The sequence below is a fragment of the Myotis davidii genome, unplaced genomic scaffold (genome assembly GCF_000327345.1).
Source record: "Myotis davidii unplaced genomic scaffold, ASM32734v1 scaffold187, whole genome shotgun sequence".
NCBI lineage: Eukaryota > Metazoa > Chordata > Mammalia > Chiroptera > Vespertilionidae > Myotis > Myotis davidii.
Window position 1 is genome coordinate 6,299,774 of NW_006383018.1, and position 25,426 is coordinate 6,325,199.

Below are 25,426 nucleotides of genomic sequence, written 5' to 3' on the forward strand. Positions count from 1 at the left end.
CTGCAGGCAATGACCACGAGGTGGCAGGCATTGCCTTCGGTGTACAGGGTTCGGGGCCACCGGGACCGCCGGGGGTTTGCTGAGCATCCCCGCAGGTCGGATCCCCGCAGGAGGACCACAACTGGGGGCTCGGAGCCGCTTGCAGAACGTAACCCGGCCAGAATTCCGAGCTAATGGGCAGCCCCGTCCACCTGCCTGGAATGTCTCTGACGATGAAGCCTGCAACCGCCCTCCCCCCGCCACCCCTGGCGTGTCCCAGCCCCCAGCCCCTTAAGAGCAACCCCCCTCCCTCCCGGCATTTATTTATGCCACTGGACAGTTGTAGTCACATTAAAGCTGCGGTTCACCTTCGTGAGGACTTTCATCTCGGGAAGTTTTATGACACTTGGTGAATGTGCAAAGTTTTTAATTAGGCTCGCTAGACAGCCCGAGGCGGCAGCAGCGCCACAAAGTCTTCACGGTCTCTCTGCTTTACAGCACAACAAGCCGCTCTACTCCTTTGAAGACAACGCAGACTATGTGTACGATGTCATGTGGTCCCCCGTGCATCCCGCGCTCTTTGCCTGCGTGGACGGGATGGGGCGCTTGGACCTCTGGAACCTCAACAATGACACCGAGGTGAGCGGCGGCGCAGGCGCCCGGGCCGGGAGGGTTGGGAGGGGGCGCAGTCGGCCTCTCTCCGTCTCCCCCCCCACCCCCCTATCCCTCTCTCTGCAAAAAAACCGGCCTTTTTTGGACAGACCCTCCTATTGCAGCTGGGCTGCCGGCCCCTGTTCTGGACAGCTCTGGAGGGAATTGGCAGATGCATTGCCAAAAATCATTTAATCTCACTTCATCCCTAAACCGTGGCAGATGCTGGACAATTGGCGACCCTTTTTTTGCAAAGAGCAAAACGGTACTTGTTCACGCGTTTCCCCGAAGGGAAGGAACACACAGGCATAGCTCAGAGCGGGGCCGAAATAACTCTGTTGGCAAACATTTGGAAAAGAAAGCGTTTGTGGACGCTGGCTTTTTGTTTGCTTGTTTGTTTGTTTGTTGGACACTGACTTTAGATTGGGCTTTTGAAAGGGCGATTCGTCAGTTTTCGCTATTTGTACAATTCCTGTTTTGAATTCACAAGAGGTGGTTCTGTTGGCTGTTTATGCTCAGATCCAGATCCAGCCTCCACTTAATTTTTTACAAGGTAAACAATCCTTGTCTAAGATGTTCACCTCACAGGCAGACTTTCCACAATAGTTTCTAACTCTGAACGTGTGTTAAACCCAATGTTTTTTTTAGAAGTGCAATTTTAACGTCACATTTAGAATACTTCACAGGTGAAAAAATAGCCAATTTTTAAAAACACAATTGACACTAAGGAAATATTCTTTTTAAAAAATTAAACTATATATATATATATATATATATATATATATATATATATATATATATATATATATATATATATATAGTGTTTTTAAAAGTATGCTATGTGATTTTCCCCCCTTTTTTCTACTCAAAATTATTGAGGTGCTCATTTGGTTATGTGGGTTTTTACAAATATATATGAATATTAAATGTCTTTCAATTTAATGAAATACAATGGTCTCCATCATTCCCTGGTCTCTGATTCAGGGAAGCTCTCCATAAATAAGAATGGACAGGTAAGAGGAACAAGTGTTGCAAACTATATGTCAAGTGGAGAACTAGAGAAAGCTCTTTTGAAGTGTTTTGAGCAGGAAACAGCTCAGCCTTTTTAATTAGAAAGCCTACAGCTGGAGGATACGAGGAGGAGCAGACTCCCTCGCGTTTTTTGTGGGAGGGGGCAGGGAAATATCCTTCAGGTGTTACTATTGAGCCATTGTATCTTGCAAGATTATATACCAACCTATAACTGATGCCAAATTGTTATCTTTTTAAAATATTTCCATTTGGGTCTACTTTTCCTTGGGACCATAAGAGCTATGCATGTGACAAGCATAGGGGTTATGTAATAAAGCATCTTTGAAAATAATCTAAAGGCCTGAGTACATACAATGCCCATTATTTGGGATTTGGAAATGTTATAACATTATTGCTTTTAATAGAAAGATGTTATTACAAACAGTTTCCCAAAGTTTTTTACCCCATGTTGCCTCTGTCTGCTAAAATAAACTCATTCACTTAAAGCAACCAAAAAAACACAGGTTTTCCAGATTGACTGAGGGAGACCCTCCCCCCGCCCCCCCATCAGACTTAGTAGAGGTGACATTTAGGTAAAACCCAGCTACAGTGCAATGGGAGTGAGTGTTCTCTAAACTCCTTAATAATTCTTATTTTACTGTTTTGTTTTTAATCAGCTTTTTAGGTAAAATGAAATGAATGTCTCAACATTGCCAGAAGTCATTCCCCCCCACCCCACCCCCCCGTTTTTTTTCCTCTAGGTATCAAGAGACAACCACATAAAGGTGTTATAGCTAAATATTTTACAAAATCATTACTGAGCATGCGAACCGTTTAGTTTTGTGGTAAACGTAATTCTGCTTTCACAGTAATAGTCGATATATAAGTCTGATTAAAATCCAGTAATGAACTGAACGCTTTTTTGAAAACCCTCAAATTAGTTTTGCCTTCTATCAAGTTGAACGAGATTTTTCAAATATTTGTGAGATTAGGAATTAGATTTGTTTTTTGTTTAGCTGTTATTCAAAGCACTGTGCTTTTAAACCAAGTTGTCCCAACTGCTCCTATGCAAGGATAGTTTATACTCACCTACCTCTGCACAACATAGTAATTGATGCTGTATAGATCCTGTCTTTGCAATTAAAATGATTGAGCCTCAAAAAATGGGAAAATATCTGTGAAACTGAAATACAAGAGTAAGAAAGACAGAGGCAATAAAAGGATTATTTTTATTATAGTTTCATCAACTTTTGAAAGGCTGTTACCGGTCAGGCTAATAAAATATATTTAGTCATCTCCTTCATGCATTCGATAATTTACTAGCTCGTATTATAGGGTGTGATGGCCATTTTTTACCACTTATAATATCTATGAAAAGAAGGTATTGTTAAATGGTTAGGATATTAATTGATTCACTTTGCTGTATTACTTAATTCCACATAAATATAAAATTATTTAAAATGTATTAGGCATAATTTAAAATGTATCAAAAGATCAGTTTTTTCAGAGTGATTCATTTTTTTATCGTACTCATTAAGATTAACATTTTTATTCTATTGTTGAAAGTGTTCATTTTTTAAAATCTGATATTGAATAGGATTAGATAAAGTATCATCCTGTTTGATTTCTCCACATTATGGAATTCTGAAAACTCTAGCTGGATCTCTGAGTTGTCTTCTGAGTAGCACACTAATAATAAAATATATCGACAGAATTACAGCCCATCTAAATTCACGTTGTTTTGGCCTTGGAAAGGTTTGGTTACAAATTCAGGCTCCAGCTTGCACAGCAGGTACCTTTATTGTAGAAATTGTGTATTCTAAGGAAAAAATGAGCTGGGGACTTTTGTTTACAGTTTTGCTCATAATTTGACATGCAGTGATTTAAGCGGGTAAAAGAACGTTTATTGATCTCAAGATTAAGTTTAAACATGGATTCTTACATATGATGGAGTTTTTATTGCTATTTTAAAGATAGGTATTGGGTCAATAATCACATATAAACAGGTGGTTCCAATTCCTGGAATCACAGAGAGCCAGGAGCGCCAAGACAGAGTGCACGTCGTCTCCCTCCTACCCAGGCGTGTGTATGAGACGCAGGTCTGAGACAGCAGTGAGATGAGCTCGGTGGCCCTCTTTTCACTACAGTTTTTTTCTCTCCAATTTTTGTCTTAGCGTTTACCTTTCTGATTTTTTAATGGCCCGTTGTCATTTCTTATTCAACATTCTTGTAGATTCAGTGTAGAAGGTTCTTTTGGCATCTGTGCTGTATGTGAGTAAACCTTCAACCTTAAAGACAGGAGTTTATACAACTGATGATGGACAAGGGGCAGGCCCACTGAAATTATTTTTTCAAATGCTAAGTTTCCTGTAACAAGTACTTCAGGTTCCATCGGCACTCTCGGTTCCCTTTAATAGTTATTGTTGTTTCAGTTATCAACGTGGTCAGATCTCAGGTGTGTATTAGAGGAACTATAAGACCTTTTCTACCAGTAGGTGCTGCCTCCATTCTATCAGGTTGTCACCTTGGGGACATGTCCAAAGGTATGAGCACTTCCTATATCCAGGGCTGCCAGGAGGAGGGCAAACAGAAGGGGGGCGGGGGCGGTAAGAAAAAAAGAAAAGAATTTGAGGTTTTGAAGTTTTTCACCTGCTTACTTTTTCTTCTTCTGATCATCCGCTCCCTGATGAGGTTTTGAGGGGTCAGTACATATTTTTCCCCTAGAGACTCATATTACTATGACTTTGATTCCACCAAACACCCTCCCTCATGCATTTTAGAGTATCCTTAATCCTGGTAAATCCTGAAATCTCTCTCAGTTCATCCATAAATCTGGACCTGGTGGTGAAGTATTATCACATGGAGCTGTTGTGTTGGTTTGGACGTTGGATGTACCCCTGCATAATCTGAAGGCATATTTATGTCACTCGCTGCCCATTGATTGTGGAAAAAGACTCTCCCTCTTTTCGTTTTCCATTAAAGCATCTCCCCTGTGCCCCTTAGTACAGTGGAGCATCTGATGTACCAAGAACAATGAATCCTTTTACTTCTGCAGGGGACGTATATTACTTCAGGCCCATGAAGGCAGTGGTGACTCATTCAGTTAAACATATATTTAAATTCATATTCAGAGATTCTTTCCTAACCTCTTTGGCAGGTTCCAACAGCCAGTGTGGCCATTGAGGGGGCGTCTGCCCTAAACCGTGTTCGTTGGGCTCAAGCTGGCAAAGAAGTTGCTGTCGGGGACTCCGAAGGCCGTATTTGGATCTACGATGTTGGAGAGGTACATATTTATATATATTTTTTTTTTTATTATTTTTTTTTTACTTCTATACAGTGGGGCCTTGACTTACGAGTTTAATTCGTTCTGTGATGGAGCTCGTACCGCAAATCACTCGTATGTCAAATCATAAAGTGAATGAGTGAGACACGTGATGCTGGGCTGATGTTGTGGCGTTCACTGTGACGTTCACTGCGCCAACTAGCAGTGGGGTATCTGAAGCTGGCTCGTAACCCGAATTTTAGCTCACAACTCAAAGCAAAAAATTGGCTGAGAGAGACGGCTCATATCTCGAAAAACTCGTTAGTCGGGACACTCGTAAGTCAAGGACCCACTGTATCTCGTTTAAAGACCTAGTGAAATTATTAACAAGACCTTGTGGACCACAAGAGCCCTCTTAAGTGCGTTTGCAAATTTCCATTGACTTCAGTGGGAGTTTGGCGAGACTTCCTTGGGGCCTAATTTGGCCTCCTCTCTCCACTGCGGGACACATAGGGAATGACCCATGTTCCCTACAGAGCACTGCTGAATTCCCAGCTGCCCTGGGGCGAAGCATGCACTTCCCACCAACTTCATGTCACTGTAAGTTTGCCAAATTCATCATGCTGCCGTTGAATCAAGTCAAGTTTTAGTTGATGTGTTTTGTTAAAACAAAAACTATTACTCTTTAATTAAAAGGCTGAGGTGAATCAGAATTGTGTACCGTTTTTATGGTATTCAAAGTTATTACATGAAAGATAGACCTCTCTGGCATCTCTATTTTTTAATATACTTTTATTGATTTCAGAGAGGAAGGGAGAGGGAGAGAGAGAGCAAAACATCAATGATGAGAGAAAATCCCTGATTGGCTGCCTCCTGCATGCCTCCCCACTGGGAATCGAGCCCACAACCTGGGCATGTGCCCTTGACCGGAATCAAACCCAGGACCCTTCAGTCCACAGGACTACCCTCTATCCACTGAGCCAAACCAGCTAGGGGTCTGGTATGTCTTGTTACATGATACAGGGTGGGGCAAAAGTAGGTTTACAATTGTGAGTACGTAAAACATGGGATTTATTCTTGTATTATTATTATTATTATTATTACTAATTATTGTATTATTTTCCATAGGAACAACTGTAATCCTACTTTTGCCCACCCTGTATATTAAGTATTATTGAAGATCATGATACAAAAAAAACTACATCTTTTATTTCAATAAAATCTCCTTGAAGCATTAGACTATATTTAATATCACATTATCAATCAGTTGTACCGAAGCATATCTGTTTATTTTTATTCTAGAAGAAAGTGTTGACAAAAACCTTCATTTCCGATGAGGTTAAAGAATGTTTTCCTTAAGACAGAAAATATTGAACTTTCAAGCAAAACAATATAAGAATGTTGTGTGATGCTATTTTGGCATCCTGTGAATCTAACATTTGCATCCCCCTGGGGGAATACACCACATCTGTATGCACACGGGTGTTAACCTGGGAAGTGCCCTGTGATGCCTGGTAGATGATGGGCTTAGCTGATCACCCTGAGAAGGGTTCTGCATGGCTTCATCAATCAGCATCCTGTAATGTCAGCAATCCTACATGGTTCTGCAGAGCAACTGTTGATGACATATTACAAACTGCTATAGCGTAGAGCTGGTTGTGTTGAAACAAAAACTAAATGAGGTTGTTTGGGGAATTTTTAAAAATTCACCCAGAGACAAAAATGGAATGACTTTAGAAATAGGAGTTTTCTATTTGGGAGGTACCACTCTACATAAACGAACTGGAAGGACCTCTCGATTTTATTGCTTTTTTCTGTTTCATTAGACACCCCCCTAATTGCTCCTGATTCCACAAGCTGAGTCATTCCAGCAGCACCAAAGGCTGTTAATATTTATCCCCCGAGTCGAAGATGCAAATGGTCTGGTGAGCACTGACGCAGTTTGGAGTCTTTGGGAGGGCGAATACCCTCTGCATCGAAAATATTGCCGATAGTTTTCCAGCAATATTTTCTTCAACGGGTATTCTTTACACTCAGTGCATCTTTTGATTGGGTCGTCATTACAATAAATTAAACAACAACAAAAACAAGTACTCTTCATCAGCTCCTTACTGAAAAATGTAAAAGCTAGCATAGAAGGAAAATATAAAGAAACAAGCAAGGTTTCTTTTTTTTTCTCCATCTCTCTTTCTTTCCTTTATTTATAACAAATGTAATTGTGGGAGAGATGCTCAGAGACGCAGTGGAAGGAAATAGGTGAAACTAAAAAAAAAAAAAACCTTTCTCCACCTCCCTTGCTTATACATAATGTCCCTTAATTCTTGTAAGATTATATGCAACATTATTTTATCCAAGAGAGCTGAAAAACAGACTAGTTTAACAACCTAGTTTATTCAGAGACAGGCCTTTTTAAAAGTCTGTATGTTGACCACAAATATTATAAATATACATATATTTGTGGTTTTATATGTTATATGTAATATATACACATACACACACACACACACACTATCTCTCTATGCAATAAGAAAACACAAGACATATACAGAATTTTCTGTGATGAAAGTGATTTTATACTTTGTGGACAGAATTACTTGAATATGCCTCATCTGGGGCATATAAATGATTTTGCAAAAGTTGCTTTGGCTGATATGTGGCTGCTCAAACTTCTTGCTAGGTTCCTACCATCATTTCCAAATTGTAAAGTGTTGTTAGACTTGTATTTCTACCATCGTACCGGCAGGTCAGGCTGGTTTTCATTTTTGTATTATTGCCCTTACTTTTCTAAGTGATATTACAGACTGTAGAAATGTCTGCAACGATAGGCCAGTCTCGCCTATTGTCTGGAGTCTAGACAGGCTATAGAAAAATCTCTGTGACATATAATAGGCCAAACAATTTGTAGGGTTGTTTATCCCTACAAATTCACTACCAGAGGGGCGGGGGGTGGGTGTGGGGGGGATATACTACTTTATTGAGAGTAGGTAATTTTATAATCTTCTAGCCCTTCTCTGAATGACCAAAACTCAGGGTAGGCTTATACGTTTGCAGGGTCTTCTCTGTATTGTTTGATCTTATACAAAGCCATCTACAGCTCAGAAAAAACTCAGACTTCACAAGATAATTTTGTCTTAACTATAGTGTTTTTCTTCAGTATTTTTGTAAGGTATTTACAAATTTACCTCATATTTACTTCCGGGGGAAAAAAGGGAAGGAGTCTTTTTCTCTGTTTATCTCTATACCCTGTTCTAAATCTCTGAAGACCAACTCTTTAGAGGCTCCAGGTACTGAAAGGAAAGATGGCTTGTCTACAGCTGAGCTCAGCTAAAGCCCACTTCTGAGAGGTGGTAGATCCCTCCAGGGGCAGATGCTGAGGTTGCTGTAATTACTGCTGTCTCCTCCCCGAGCCTGAAACAGAGTATAACTGCTTGGGAGGAAAGGACACCCTCTCCACAGCCCCTGCCCAACCTTCCAAGTTACCTGAACTTTAGAATGTGAGGTCAAATGTAAGGCTGGTGCAAGGCTGACCAGAGGGAAGGGGTTTGAGCAGGACGTGATTTAAAAATATAGAGAGAAGAGGAAGAGAAAAAAATATGGCATTGAGGATCAAATTGTTAGTAGACTGTGCTACCATTATCTATATTCAAAATTGGCCCACTGGTCCCCATTAAAAACAAACCCCTCACTAGGGTCATGCTGGCCTTTGGACGGAAAACCTTGTTCTGTGGAACCCTCCGGGAAAGAAGATGAAAGGCTTTTTTTAAATAAGCCTTAGAATACAATCTGTATAAAACACTAAATGGTAGCTTTTAGAGTACACTTTGTTGATCCATTTTCCTTGGACCTCAAACATTGAAGAGGTGTCTGTGGGAAGACATGGCACATTCATTCTCCCACGGCTGATTCCCCTGGGAACTCTGTTAGGCCGAAGAGAAAGGAGCGGGCAACAGGCTATCTGTTGCCAAGGTCATGTTCCGAGAGGAAAGCTGGCTTCCTGGCGTGCAGCCTGTGCAGTCGCGTGGGCTCAGTGCTTAGAGGAGCCCTGAGCTTGGGTTCGTCCTCTGTGGTCATTGTCCTGCAATTGTTCGGAAGATTTTTAACGAGGCACCCTGCATGTGCATTTTTGCACTGGGCCCTGCACATTATGTAGCCAGTCATGTCCATGGGAGCATTGCTTTTAATACCACTCATGATGCAAATCAGAAATGACAAATTCTGGCCTTGACCTAGACCATTACGAAGAAGGAGAAATCTTTAGAAATGTGGTTAAATGTAGTACATGCCATATGTTTTTCTTATTATTACCTATTTCTTAAGACTATTTAAAAATGTTGAATAAAAATAGCAATGACTTTACATTATAAACATCATGAGGCCAATAAAAATAGAGCTGAAACCATACTGGATATTCTGATTCTTCCCACAACCCTGTTCTGATCACATTGTAATTTTAACTGAGAGTATTATAGAGTTTGGGGGAAGGTCTCTATGCTGCCAGTGCTATTGGAGTAGAGAGGGACAGCCTTTCTCCATCCACTCCATTGTCAAGAACTCCCTGACAAGAGACTTCTGTGACTACCAATGGAGACAGCGCCATTCAAGTCCAGGTAGACGTGCCTACAGGTGAGACCTGACGGTCAACTAGAAGGCGTGCTCGAAAGGGACTCTGGTGTCAGCCAGTCCTTAACAGCCGTCTGTCTCCCCTCCTGTCCCTGCATAGTGTCCCCATGACCATGCCTCCTCAAGTATGTACAGCTATCCTCCGGGACTTTTAAGATGATGGCAGAGAACAGTGGCTGGAATCCACATTTACTAATAAAATTTATCATGAACTTCTGAAGGGGTAAACAGAGGATTGCGTATCTGAAACAGAGCTCACTGAAATCATCAGATTGAGTTTGTCCATCTCCCCTGCCCCGCCTCCCCCCCCCCCTTTTTGTTACATTGGAATGGCAAAGGCACAAATAATATCTCCGGGCCTATGACGCAGGAGGTAAACTATAAAACAGCAGTGTTTTCAGGTAGGCCACATGATGCTTTGTTTATATAGCACGCGTTTTCGGTTGTTTGATTTCAGCGTTGTATCTGGAAAATACACTGTACACACTTATTTTCACAGATAGGGGTCTATTTTCTTTGCAGAGCAGGTGCTTAATTCCATTAGCATAAATGGAAGTTATGTGAAATCAATGAACGACAGTGACGACCCCTAGAATGATTTGGCTATAATTTTATTCTATTTGTGCATCTTGAAAGTTACTTCCATGGACAGTGGTTGCAGGCACCATTTAAATTTTCTAAGATTTAAAATAAAATAAAAAACACACCAAAAACTGAGCCGAGCTCTTGAATAAGTTTTGAGGCTTTTTCTCTCCAGACTATGGAATTGCAGCCTGTTTGTTTTGGAGCTGTATGCTTCCATTCAATTAATTGAGACGCGGGTAAGATAGCAAGTCATAAATTAACTGCAAATATGACCTGAAAATGTTGAGAGTATTTTGCTTCAGAATCCACTCGCAGAGAGCTGTTAATCATGGTTGAATTTTTTTAATGATGTGTGAACACATATTCTAAAGAATGAAGCATAAAAATTACTCACTGCCATGGCTCCTTGACTGAATAGCAAGCTTTGCCACATCTGTGGAGCTGGTTTTCACAGCACATGGGCCAGCGAGGATGGAATGATTCGCGTGTGCCGATGATTGATAGCCGGCCTCTCTACCTGTCGTCCTTGCAGATGTGTTTTAGAGAAAGCCCGTTGCCACCACGAATGCTTGGGTGCTGTCACGCAGACGCGGCTGTCATGAATATCCCCTCACCACGGTGTTTGCTGCTTATCTGAATTAGTTAGAGAGCTGTTTGCAGCTCCAGTGTTAAAAGACCCAGTTTATCTCCCACCTCCTTTTATTTCGTTTTCCATTAACCTCTTCCAGGGAAGATGTGTTCACTTGTGAAAAACACGTAGAAGTTTCCTATCCCTGGTTATATTTCTGCCGCAGTCAAGTGATAAAATTCCAAACGCGGGTTCGGCTGAAAGAAGAATTTGGAAAATAAAATGGCAACTTGAAATCTGTAATTTGAGAGTTGAACAGATCTTCTGGCCCTGGCTTTGTTTGTGTGGTATCCCCCTCACTCATTACCTAAGAAAACGTGCGTTCGTCTTTATGTCTAAACCCTGAACTTTGGCAACATTTCAGACACCTTGTTTGATAGGACTATTTGGGGGGGGGGGGGGGGGAATACATTTGACACTTGTTAGTATGTTAAAAGGTCCTTGAAAAATTCTTAAACAGGAAAAATGCAGGTGAATAGGAGAGATCAAATATAACTGCTGGAAACGTAAAGCGTGACTTCAGTGTTCATTTAAATATATTTTAAAGCTGAAGTGAATACTTAGAATGAAGAATCTATTATGAATCCCACCAGGAAAGACGACCTAGGTAATACAGTTTGGAATGACGGTCAAGGTATCATGTACAAGGACCATTACAAAGTGCCTCCCGGTTTTCATAGCCAGCTAGAATAACAATCAAAGATTCGGGGAGCCCTTCCTCTTTGCACTTTAAATGGAGTTTTGCTCTGGTCGCATCTGAGAAACTGGAAGGGCTGGGAGTTAAACGGGATTTGAGTGACATAAAACAAATACAATATGTTTATGGTTTTAAGTGGATTACACTTAAGCAATCATTGTTTGCTTTGTGGAACTGCCTCGAGTAGGACAGGGCCTTCATCAATTTTCCACAAGAAGTTGGTGCCCTGAATATAAACAACCCCCTCCATGGGGAAGGGGGAGCAGGGGACACAAAATATGAAGTTCAACTGAGATTTCGTGGTTAATTCAAGTAAGAGTCCCTTAATGAAAAAGAATGATTTCATATGAAATCAGTCCGTCTGATGATTGTGCTTTATGAAGGCCATTACCACCGCTGCTGACGAACCCGATAGCCTGCCTGCGCTCCGGCAGCCTCCGGAAGTAGGGAGTGGGGCTGGGCTCAGCTTTCCTAAGTCCAGTTAGAATCACCCCAAACACTTGTGTTTCTCATTAAGGGAGTGTGGCCATGAGTTGCAAGATGCTTGAAGGTCTTTGCAGTACTAGCTTGTTCTTCAAATGAAGAAATATTTTTTCTTTAGCTGATGAGAAACACTGCTTTTGATGTTCCCTCCATGCTAAAGAAGTCTTTGGCATAAACTATTCCATCATACCAGATGCCGAGATAAAAACCGAAAATGCACATACTTAGCTCTGCTGATATCTAGATATGTAGTGACCGAGAAACTAAGCATCGCAATTCTCAACTGCACTTTTCAGGTTTTGCCTGAATTTTTATTGTCATAGCCACAACACTGTGCAGTTAAGTCAAAAAGCACAACGGCATATTTGTATGGGCAGATTTGGGGTGCTAATAAATATAATTATAAAATAAGCCACTTTGAAATAATATATTCATTTTCTTGCCACAATAAATTATACATATTTGAAATAAAATAATTTAGTTAAAATGTATGATTGTCATTTTAGTATTAACTTGATTTCTTCTTGGAAAAGTGCTTAATTTAAAAAGAAAAGAAAAAGCACTATTCCAGTTGATGTTATAATTATTCATCTTATAGTGAATGTAGTAGCAATGGCTTTCATTTTGATAATTATATATGTAAAAGACCATGATTAAACTAATTATTATATAAATAGTGTGCTTATTCAGGTAACATTAGTTTATGAAAATAGATTTAGAGGATTAATATCTTTTCAAGGCACTTTTTTTCTTAATTGATAAGAAAATGCTTATGACTTTTATGTATTATGGAATAGTTGGTTCAATGAAAAGAAAACCCTAATATTTAATTTTATGAAAACCAAATTAATATGTGTGTAGTAATTTGCAATAGTCAATGAACTTCATATATTTCCATTTTGGTGGCAAGTGGCCTATGAACATAAACCTTCAGAAACAAGTGCCAGTTTGTATAATTAATCATCTTTTATGATTCTTCTGTGGTTTCAAACTGTCATCTTCAATAGCAGTTTGGATTTTGAAGCAGTCACTAATTATAGTGTTAATTTTTTTTATGGCTGACAAAAGTGTGTTTAGTTTTAGAATTCGAAAACTGCTAAATTTTATCTTGAAAAATTACTGCTTAGAACAGTAGCCTCAAATCACAGCTTGGATCAGCCGAGCATGAAGTGGCTCCAGTCATCTGTGAGTCGATGAACACTGACCTGAATAGAAATGGAGAGTTACGGGTTTCTTCCATGAGTGTGTGTGCTCTTATTGGCATATCCAAAATATAATAAGAAATCAAATATCTGCTTAGGCATGTGTATGTGTAATATTTATATACCATATAGGTTGGACTTGCAAAATGTGGAAGTGAATGAATCGTTACATTCTAATTTCAAGGAAGGTCTGCACAAAGTTTTGAGAATGTCAGGTACCAGGACATCTTTTACATTTGAAAACATGAATTATTTATCATTTCAGTAAACTCAATGCTGAACATTATAGAGAAATTTTGCACTATTTTCTGGCTGGCAAATGAAACTGATCTGTGGTTCATTCCCTAAGATCCGTCTCCTCACGGCTAGCCAACAGTTTTTCAACATGAAGATGAAATCTTTTATGTTTATTTGTCTTAGCATTAAGGAGTCTTAGATAACAAGTGAACATCTTCTGGGGTCCTAAAAAAACAGCCAACCTGTTGACTTAAGCAGTGGTTCTCAACCTTCTGGCCCTTTAAATTTAGTTCCTCATGTTGTGACCCAACCATAAAATTATTTTCATTGCTGCTTCATAACTATAATGTTGCTATTGTTATGAATCGTAAGGTAAATATCTGATATGCAGGATGGTCTTAGGCCACCCCTGTGAAAGGGTCATTCGACCCCCAAAGGGGTCGCGACCCACAGGTTGAGAACCGCTGACTTAGAGGGACCGAATCACTTTGGCAGACTTCCTTGGGTTAATCGCATTCCTCAGTACACAAAGTAGATACTTACAATTGTCTATTTCAGTACCCGATCCTGGTCTAGCACAGTGCCTGGCTCATACGAGTAACAGGCAGTCAATAAATAGTTGGGTGATTGAAAGTTTTACATGCGAAAGTTGAAGGTTAAGGGAAAGCTTAGTTGTGTGAAGCATTCAGAATACAGCGTCCACACTGGCTATAGATTAATGGACAGGAAAAAATAATCCCTTGAACTATATTTGCACAGAAAGGGTATATAGAAAATACATTCAGAAAAGCATATTTGTCTTTCCTCCCCATCGCTGTCCCAGTCCCTCCCCCGTCCTGTGCTTGTAAAAGTGAGCAATTGGCCACTAGTGTAATGAAAGCCTAACAGTTGATTCAAATAGTTATCAAACCACTGGAAAAATGCTTCCTTTTCATTGTGCTTTTTTTGGACACTATAGATATGGTAAAGCTACATTATAAAAATACCTCTTTTCTGCCCAAACATTCAGTAGGAGGGAATGACATTTCTTTTATCACCTTGGTAAATGTTTTTACGGTGTTTATCAATAAGCCTTCTCTTTGTCAAAACTGCTTGATGCAGTGGTTGCTAGGAATTTACTATAAAACCTATAGTTAATAAATATCACGAAGAGGAGGGATATATGTTTAGTCAGCTAATATGACAGATCGGGCTTGAGTAGCACACACTTTCTCATTTTCCTGTCACTCCTTGGTCTTTTCTGTTATGGAAAAAGAGTGGTAATTGAAGTTTAAAAAGTTTATTTTCCATTATTGCCCATCAGCCAATGTTGTTAGCATTCTTCCCATCTTTTGGACAGAGAAATAGATTGTTACAAATAATAGAAAAAAATAATGCTTAAGAGATTTCTGAAGAAAGGAGGGTGATAAGATTTTATACAAATGTGAACAAGGTCATCTTTAAAGCTTAGTGAGTTGACTCTTTCTTCTCCAGCTGTGTGATTTATTTTTTTCCTTCACAGGTAAAAACTTCTGAATTTTTGTCATGCTTCCTGTAACACTAAATTTTAACATGAAGAATGTCTTTAGGGGTTTGTTGTTGTGTTTTTGAGTATAGTGTTTAAAAATTAAGTATTTCCTTTGATGTTTGCTGGCTTATTGAAAGTGATATAGACCCATATTTGTTACTATTTACTTTTGACCTTTATGTCCTACCTTTATTTCTTTCCTTAATTGGGTGGTAATGGATTTTTTAAAAGTGTTGTTCTAACAAACATGCTATAAAAGTTAACCACTCATTTAAAAATACAAGGAAGGGATCCTAGGCACAGAGATCGCAAGCTTCATGGGTGGATGAGGACTCCCTTAGATGGTATCTTCAGATAAAAGAAATTCTTTCTTAACCAAATATAGTCGGATATCATCAGACTACCATAGGTTAGCTTGCTGCTGAATTTCACAGAAATTTTAACCCACTGACTGGTTAATAGCAGATGCTACAGGATGGAGATTACTGTAACTTCTACTTTCTGGAGTCCTCTAAACTGCTGTAAATGCTAAGTTACCACACAGTGTATCTTTTTGTGGTAGAACACTGTAGTGTATTTGCGCCCCCTGTGTACTGCATTCTGGCTTGGAATTTTGGTCCGTGGTTTCATCCATTGTTACCAGTGATGCTAGACTCTCCAAGAGTTAAATACAGTGGAGCTGTATTTATGTGAAGCGAGCATGCTTGGTCGTTCCAGCGGCTGTTTCATTGCGTATTACCTCCCACTTTGCTTCCATCTGTGTGTGTGGCAAAGGGAATTGCCCTAAAAAGTATAGGCTTCCTCCGAACACAAACGTGTGTTTGTATACCAGTCACTCCACAATCTCCTGAATCGGGGTGCCATTAATAGTTGTACTTTTAAAAAAGCCTTTAGAGCTTAAAGGGGTTTAGCAGTGGTTCTGTGGAAGCCTGCATTCGCTTCCTTGGTTTCTGTAAATGCACTAACCAAACCAAACAAAAAAATCAATGTGTATTAAAGTGAAAAGGTAATTTGTAAGCTATCTTTTTAACAGAAGACTTTAATATTTAGGGTACTGCAGGAGATGAATTGTTGTGTATCTGCTCAGAATCCATGGTTAACTTAATCGCCCCAGACATTTTTTTTAATGACTCCATGTAATTGAAAGATTACAAAGATGCTGATGAACCGCACACCCATGGATATTTATCCTGAAGCCTAGAGTCCTACTCACTTTAATTTGTTTGCCATGTGTAATATATCCAAGAAACCAAACAGAAATTACGGAATATTTTTCTGTCTTAATTATAAAAAAATATTTTTTTAATTAACCTACTCTTGTGCTAAGCAATGCCTGAGACACATATTTTTAACCTTAAGAAAATACAGCATTGGGCTGGTAGGAGCGAGTGCAGATAAGGCGGCTATTTAAAATCAGTTGCTAGGTACTATAAACCCTTTAAAATTACTAACAAATGAGGGAGGCTTGACTGAGGACTGTTCAGAATGGTTAGCCGGGTGCTTATAAAAGGGGACACATGAATGATATTTGTGTGTGTAACCCTGGTTATAAAAAGTCATTTGATTTTTATAACAGCAGGTCCGGTGGTTACAAGGCCTTCCGACTTGAGCTAAAAATGTAGAAGCCCACTGCAGAAAGTGCTGTAACAAGGAAATAGCTAGCTAAAGCTGTGTTAGTCCTATTTTAAAAATAAAAAAAAAACGTGTGTGTGTGTGTGTACATCTGTGCATATTTACAGAGAATAGTGGCTTTAAGTTTGATTTTTGAAATAAGCAATGAAAAGTACTCCAACAGAATTTGTCTTGTGAACGGAATGAAACTCTTCCCCAGGCCGAGCTCCTGGAACTTAACTATTATTAAAAGTGTGACTATTTAGGAAATGAGTTAGGTGGGTTTTAAAGGAATCAAATATGATAGAATATAAAGAATACTTCTAAAAATACAGCTCTATATAGGTGAAAAGTAGAAAATGAAAGAATAAAAAGAGGGAAGGAAGCAAAAACAAAAGGAAAAAGAACAAAATGGAGGAGAGGGAAATAAGCACTAAGAAGGAAAACCAGCATCATTTATTCAGGGTTTATACTGTGCCAAGGACTGTGCTACGCTCTTTTTTGTTGTTGTTGTTGTTTTTTGGTCATGCTTACTATTCGCAACAGTCCTAGGAGCTGGGTCTCAAAAGTCTTTTCTCACAAATGAAATTGGAGATCAGAGATGTTAAAACACATTTCCTAAGGTCACACAGCAAATGAGTGGCAGCTGGGACAGAACGCATGATCTGCCTCCGTTCTCCAAATCGAGTTATGCTGCAGCCTGTGCCTCCCTTGACATGCACCAGAAGTTCAGGCAAGACACCCCATGCTTAGCTGATGAGCTGTTTAGGGACAGGGTGTGTCAGGGTCCAGAGGAACCTTTCAGGCCACTCAGGCAGAGGGGAGAGGACAGATCCATGATACAGCCTCAGAAGTGGTGAGGCAGAGAGGGACTAAAATGTTCTATTTTCATGATTTCTCTACAACTTTTGCATTTTATTAAGATCACCTTTCATCTCCCAAGAATCTTAGAACATTCAAAATAATCTTTAGAATCTTTTAGCAGGTGATTCAAAACACACATGACCTGCCTGCCTGCCCTTCCGGCCTCGTATGCTGGCATTTCTTAAAAGGGCGAGGTTTCTGATTGCGCCACACGACCAGAACAACGTGGGAAACTTCTGTTGTCCTTAGCAAATCCTTCAGCATCCTGTACTTCTATTTCCTGCCTGTTAGAGAGAGGTCCCTGAGCTGTTCCTTAAAGTCCTCCCATCACAAATAGCAGAATTACTTCTGAAAGAACACAAAAACCAAACCACATAAATGTTATGGAATTGGTAACGTTCACTTACATATCATTTTTAAGAACCTGTTCGATCTGAGTCATGGTTTAGAGAAAAAGAGTGTATGAGTATTCTGTGTTGAACTGATGGCATTTTCCCCCCATAGATTACCGTTCTCATCCTCTCCGCATCTCTGTTGATAAATGGGTTGGACATCATCATCCCATTTTACAATTCAGGCAATGAGAGGTTAAGTGCCTAGCCATTGCCAGTAACCAAGATGAGAGCAGGACTTAAGTCTCCTGTTCAAAGCTGAGGTTCATTTTACCTCCTCCTTAGGCCAAATTGCTACCTCAGAAACTACCTTTTTGGTCTTGGCTGTAAAAATAGGGTCATATCATATCTATAAAAGGTGGTCACTCTTAGAGCTAAGATTTTCTTATCTCAGGCATCAGAGGCCTGAGTGTTTTGGGCATACATGTGCTTTATACATTTAGCCACATTTTAGAAAACAGTCACCTAACAGGGCTGGGAGTGAACCGGCCATATCTGAAGCAGAGGGAAAATCTGAGTCACCCTGACCTAGGATGTGGGCTTTGGCCAATGAATCTGAAGGAGGAAAACATTTCCAGACCCACTCTGACTCGGTACAATACTGGACAATCTTTATGAGTTCTTTCTCATGGTCTGACTATGGGCTATTTTCTTCACTGTGCTTCCCAAAGACTTTTTAATTGATTTAAATTAATCATCACCATTAGACACAGGTGAATATTTTTCCTATCACAAATACAAATTCTTTGAAAATTATTTTAAACTATTATTTTTAGGAGAAAAAGCCATAGCAATGCTCTAGATTTAGCTTTTAATGCCTTGATAGAAATTTGAAGATGCTAAAGCCATGTCATTACCATGCCATTCGTTTCCTGCTACTTGCTTGACACATAACACATACCAGGAAATGTTGCAATTGTCATGGTAAGGGTAAATTTTAACCACTTCATATTTTGAATGTCATTAAGTTTAAAAAAAAAATCCTATGCCGGTATTCACACATTTTGACCTCAGAAAACATAATACATTAATTTTTATCTGTATTTCATAGTCGTCATATGGCAAAATGATTCGCTGCTGTGTCTTCAGTTCTTGGCATAGTGCCTGGCAGATAGTTGGTGCTCATTCCTTGCTGATGGAATGACGTTGCATACTGGTTAGAAGGATATGGGGCAGAGTTTTTCTTTAACTAAAAAACATGAGCAAATATTTTTCTTACTTAATGATTGAGGTCTTATTAAAAGTCACCTAGAGAAAGTCCCAGATGCATTGATGCTGGTGAGACTCCTTTCTAGCAATTTCTACTCAGAGAGGACCAGGCAAGAAGAGCCAGGCACCGCCAATGGTAAGAAGGACGTTGTTGTCCAGACAGAGGCTGTTTTCCAGCCAGAGCTGTAAAATGTACAGGGGTCTTGTTTGTTAGGACACCTGTTTGGTCTTCCACACAAGGAATTCAAATGCCCAAATTATTACTTTGGGTGTGGAAACAGCCTGTGAGTACGAATTCACACATTCAAGCTAAGATTATACTTAAAATGCTTCCTGATGGTGATACTTAATTCTAAAAATGGGGCCGTCTACAGTTCACCTTCTAAATCTAACATTACAATCATCTTGGGTTATTTTTATAGTCAACTAGATGAAAACATATAATAGGATAAGGTAGGTCAATTTAAGTCTCTGGAAGCATCTGTGCTCAACTCTAGAATTTTTGTGTGAACTGAAGCAAACTAGCATTTCTGTGTTTTTTATGATCTTCTGGAGAGGAAATATTTGAAAGAACAGAGTTTTGAAAAAACAAACTTCTAATATTTTCCCAAACTAAGTGAAACCTTCACAAATCAAAAGGAGGACAGGATATGTTAGAATACTATGAAACCTTTTATGAGGGATAACCTGTATCTTTAAGGACAAGTATTAGTATAATAGTACTACTATTTCCACCCCCATGGAGAAGGTCAAATGTAGTTCCATTGTAGGGTATTTTCGTTTGTTTATGAGAAACATTTAAATTTAATAAAATTTATTTTTGAAAAGTTAGATGTGCAACTCTATATGTCATAAGTGATACTCAATTCTGTCCCTAACTGTATCTGAGCTCATATCCTAACCTTAATGTTTCATAATTTTTATTAGTGTCATTTCTTAACAGTCTTGCCATTACTACCACATGAAATTGTGTAAACATATTTACCTATTGTCTTATTTTGGTATATAGTTTCTAGATATTGATATCAATAAAACATTACATATGGCGTCATATGTTAACTTAAATTTGTACGAATGTACCAATAATCCAGTGTTGTTTAGGAGCCAAACTCCCAGAGCATATTGATCTTTATGAACAATATACTCCTTATATGAAAAAAAAGTTATAAATACATTATCATGATTAGATTTTGTCTCTTTTTGGGCTTTTGGTGTGTGGTTCTTTCGGAAGACTTGGTCAAGAGTTGGAAGAGAGGAAAGAAATGGACCTAGTATCTCATATAAATATGATACCAACCCTATCCAGCTTTTGTTTTTTGTTAGCTCTTTTGTATCATTTGTTGTATGGGCCTCATATCCCCAGTGAAATATTTTCTAAAATTGACGAGAAAATAGTACTAGAACATTAATTGAAGGACATACTTTGTCGAATGGTGATCCACTCTCTTTAGTTGTCTTGGACAGATAGTGATAGTATCTGAGACTCTCATCCCCTCTAATAAAAGTTTAAAGTTCTAATTGTTTGGTTCTATATAGTGGGTAGTTTTTCAGCTGTGAAGTGGCCTCTAAGCTTAGATTTATTTGCTGCCTCATTTAGAGTTTAAGGTAATGTATATTTATTAATATGAACATGTTATTAATGTTTATAGCAAATGTGTATAGCACTAGTGCATGTAGCACTAGTGCCTATAGAGATGGATTATACCATTTTATAGAGTAATCCTCCAAGAAAATGGCTCTACACTCTAAATCAATTTTATTCTATCTGAAAACCATTGAGATGTCTACTTGACCCTGCTTCTCAGTTTCAAATAATTCTCTTTTCTGTTCCAATCACTTGTCTGGTTTCTTTAAGCAATTCATTTTTGGATGTTATGCAGAAAAATTGTTATCCTTTAAATCAGCTAACGAAAATTTCTGCATGTAATTCATATTGGGTGGGGGTGATTGTCTCTTCACTAAATTGTGCACAGAAGAATATATTCTTTGGGAAATTTTTTAAGTCCCATTTTTTTAGTGAATGAGTGTAGCATACTAGCTTAGGCTGTAAATACTAGAACCAGACGATCTTGGCTTTGATATTGCTAGCTTTGCAAGCTTGGTAGGGCGATTTTTTTCTGTTCCTCGATTCCTTCTGTAAAATGAAACCCTAATATTACCCAAAATAGGATTGTTGTGAGGAATGAGTTAATACATATGAAGTACTGTGAACAGAATTTTTGGTAAATTTTAGCTACTATTACTATTATTCATAGGTATCATATAAGATCTTGCTGGAAAAGCCAAAGCATTTTTTCATAGTAGTAAGATTTCTTTGTATTTGTAGCTAGACTTTTGTCATGTATATTGGCACATTAACAATACTTTCATTTTTTAAGAATATATTTTCATTTATTTCAGAGAGGAAGGGAGAGGGAGAGGGGGAGAGAGAGAGAGAAACATTGATGAGAGAGCATCATTGATTGGCTGCCTCCTGCATGCCCCCTACTGAGGATTGAGCCCAAAAACCCAGCCATGTGCCCTGACCAGGAATCAAACAGTGACCTCCTGGTTCACAGGCCTACGATCAACCACTGAGCTATGCTGGCCTGGCCTTGACACTTTTAAAAGAAGGATCCATAGCATTGACTTAGAAAGACAGTGCCACCGTTATTTCAAAATCCTAATCAATATGGCAGATTTTATTTGCTGTGTCCACTGTAAGTCTGATTTGCTTATGATGAATTTTCCATCACCGAAGGTGCTTTAACGTGTCTGTTACACGTAATAGTATAGTTCACACAACTTGTTAAAGTTTTTTAAATTCCATGAGTGATCTTGCTTCCGAGAGTGACATGACAGTGCGCCCTTATGGTGCCGGTTTCAGAGCAACCCTTCAGGGAATCTAACTGATTCAAGGAAGAAGAATGAAGATCTGGTTTCCTTTACCTTCTGAGGGAAACACCAGCTTCAGGAACAGCAGTCATGCCGGCTTCAAGGCTTTTAGGCATAACGACATCTCGTTCACCATTTCCCATTCATTTGCTTTGCAGCTTGCAGTGCCCCACAACGATGAATGGACCCGATTTGCCAGGACCCTCGTGGAGATCCGTGCTAACAGAGCTGACAGCGAGGAGGAAGGCGCCGTGGAGCTGTCTGCCTAGGGGAAGTGAGCCACCCCACCCCAGCCCCACCTCCGCCTTTCAGAGCTCAGCCTCTACAGTCATCCATCCCACCGTGACCTGTGTCCATTCAGTATCAGTGTTGCCGTGACATTTTGGGTGCCGTATTGTGCCAGCTTGGCTCTAAATGTATCTCACCCTGGCTCCACTAACCTGAAATTCACTAGAGCATTTTTATCTTTATATTTCTGCCTCAAAAATAAGGGCGGGGGCTGGGAGGGGGGGCCTTTACGGGTTTAGTTGTTGCCTTTTAACTACTTAGTAGCTGTATTTAATAGCTGGAAACCTCTGGTTAAATTTGTGCTTACATGCACTTCTGGCATAGTCCTATTAAATCCATATGAAGCCAGATATGATTAGGTGCAGATGTGGTGTGCTCCATGATATGGTACAGGGCCAAAGACTTGCGATGTGGTGTTTTACATGGTGACTCACGTTGTGAATGGATTTACTAGAAGAACGTTGCTGCTCCTTATTTATTGTGGTGTGCTGCATGGAACATATTTATTTGAAAGCATTAAAATAAACGATCCTAGAGCATGTGCGTAATGAGAGGACTGTATTGTCTCCACTGCTGTTGAGGTTACATTAAGTTCCAAATAACAATTACAGTATGCCGGTTCCACTGAGGACATGAAATCTTTAGAGGTTTGTTGCAGTGAACAGAATGAATTTTAATGCCTATTATTCCTAGGTACTGGAACAATATTTCAAATGTGGTTGACTATTGATACTTGTCGTTCAAGCTAATCCAGTCTGACAAAAAGTCTGTGGTTCCTGAATATGACACCGGTATTGCCAATAAAATGTTCCAAACCAGGTCTGAGCCAGCATGGAGAAATCCTTCGCTTGAGGGGAAAAGGCCTGATTAGAGTTCTGCTGTGACAAGGGAGTGGGGGAGATGTGATAGGGCTCTGAGAAAGATTGATAATGAATTACAGGCAGCCAACCTGGCTGGGCCGAAACCAAGACCGGCCTCATTTTTATGAGGGAATGTGGGTGGTTTGTTGGAAAGCTCTCCCTTATCTCTTCACCAGAGCACCAGCCCAAAAGAGTAAGAAAAACCAGTTAAGATGCACACGTACCAAATGCGCTACACATTTCATTATTTTTCATTTTTATTCACACCAGAAAAATATGTTTAAGGCTATTGGACTAGGAAATATGTCTATAAACAACTTTAATGAAATTTTTTTTCCAAAAAGCCATTTCATGCCTAGAGAGAATTAAAATAAATAGTGGTTGAGTCATGAAAAACATTTGAAATCAGCTTTTCAGGAAGAGAATTTCCATGGTCCTTTGTTGGTAGGGATTCCTTAAATTATGAGATTTAAAACATTTTTTAAATAATATAATTTTCTCCAAGTGCCCCATCCCATATAGATATTGGAATTCTTTGTAAACAGAAAATAAAAATTTAAAGATTATATGTGAGTGTCTTAAATAGGTTTAAAAGCAATTTAATAAAAAGCACTGGTGGGGGGGGGGATTTTTTTTCAAGCATACACTAAAGGACTGAGAACAAATCAGTGACCCAAGAGTTGCTATTATAGACCAAACGCTACATGATTCAATGAGTGAAGAGTGAAAGTGCAAAGGCCAGAGACACTAGTAGTAATGACAAGAGTTTATACACGTTCATGGGTTGGAGTGTCCATGGTGGGAAAAGATGTGGTATGGAACTTACGGCAAGCCCCAGTAGGGAAATGACAACGGTGGCCCATGGAGAGAGAAGAAGGCCTTGCCACCTCAAGCAAAGAATTACCTGACTTTTCAGAAAGGGCTTCTGGCATGTTACTGGGTCCTAATAGAAACACAACTTTTCACCATGGGATATAAAGATTTCAGACATCCAAACAGCCCAGTATAAGTTGAGTCCTGTCAGCCAAGTTGGACAAAAATCCCTTGTTAGATGGAAATGGTGCATCCAGATCTATAGCTGAGTAGGACCACAAGGCATGAGTAAGCTGCATAAGCAAGGAGCTCAGAAGCCCTATGTCACCCAATGGAATTTTACCAACACCCCTTTCCTGTGCCCATGTGGTCACATGTGCAGAGGGGGTTCTGTTAGATCAGCTGAAGAAAAAGGAAAAGGTCAGAGCTTAGTTGACCTCTGGGTTGGTTCAGTTTGTGGGTGAAAATTGAAGATGGGTGACAACTACATTATCAAGGGTGACCTTGAAAGATAATAAAGAGGGAAGAACTGTCCAATAGACCAGGGGTGGGCAAACTTTTTGACTCGAGGGCCACAATGGGTTCTTAAACTGGACCGGAGGGCCAAAACAAAAGCATGGATGAAGTGTTTGTGTGAACTAATATAAATTCAAAGTAAACATCATTACATAAAAGGGTACAGTCTTTTTTTTTCAGTTTTATTCATTTCAAATGAGCCGGATCCGGCCCGTGGGCCATAATTTGCCCACGACTGCAATAGAGCTGTGAGTTGTGTACTTAATCATCTACTCTGTGTAGAAGGAGAAGTAAGTGCATATAGATATTACCACCCTAACCCAAGCCATCACCATCTTTCTCATGAGTTCTTAGAATAACCTCTTAATTTATCTCCCTGATTTGACCTTTAACCTATCTCTTCAGACTCTTTACAATATAGCCACTTGAATGAAGATGCTATTACAACACTGAACTCCTCAGCTCAAAACACATCAAATGGCTTTGGGAGTAAAAGTCAAAGTCCTTATGGTGGCTCATGGGAACTATATGATTTGACTCTCTTTCTCTCTGATCTTATATCCTTCTAGTGGCCCAGTGCATGAATTTGTGCACATTCAAAGGAAATTAATTAGAAGAAATATTTTAATATCACTATTTGCCCTTTCTCTATAATAGAAGTGTCAACTAAATTCATGATTGACAATGACAGATCGAAACACATGTGTGCGATTGCCACCAGGGAGAGCTTTATATATATACTAGGGGCCCGGTGCATGAAATTCGTGCACTGGGTGGAGGGGGGGTGTCCCTCAGCCCAGTCTGCCCCCTCTCACATACTGGGAGCCCTCAGGCGTTGGCCCCCATCACCCTCCAATCGCAGGATCGGCCCCTTGCCCAGGCCTGACCCTCTGACAAAGGTGTCAGGTCTGGGCAGGGGACCCTCATTTCCCCCCATCACTGGTTCTGCCCCCAGCCCAGGCCTGATGCCTCAGCCAGAGGCGTAGACCCCCATCACCCTCCGATCTCCTGATCGGCCCCTTGCCCAGGCCTGATGCCTCCGCCAGAGGTGTCAGGCTTGGACAGGGGATCCCCATCTCCCCCCGATCATTGGATCTGGCCCCCGCCCAGGCCTGAGGCCTCTGGCCCAGGAATCAT

The 25,426-nt window shown here is 39.8% G+C and overlaps 1 protein-coding gene across 4 annotated transcripts in view; it reads left to right on the top strand.

Moving 5' to 3' along the window:
* The window catches only part of DYNC1I1 (dynein, cytoplasmic 1, intermediate chain 1), a 245,306-nt gene extending 222,386 nt beyond the window's left edge, over window positions 1-22,920 (top strand). For all 4 annotated transcript variants that reach the window (XM_006779241.1, XM_006779240.2, XM_006779242.2 and 1 more), the window contains 3 exons: window positions 478-618; window positions 4,799-4,924; window positions 21,971-22,920. In XM_006779241.1, coding sequence (XP_006779304.1) covers window positions 478-618; window positions 4,799-4,924; window positions 21,971-22,081 — 378 coding nt within the window. In that variant the 3' untranslated portion in view covers window positions 22,082-22,920. The remainder of the gene's footprint in view (window positions 1-477; window positions 619-4,798; window positions 4,925-21,970) is intronic.
* The last annotated feature ends 2,506 nt before the right edge of the window (window positions 22,921-25,426 follow it).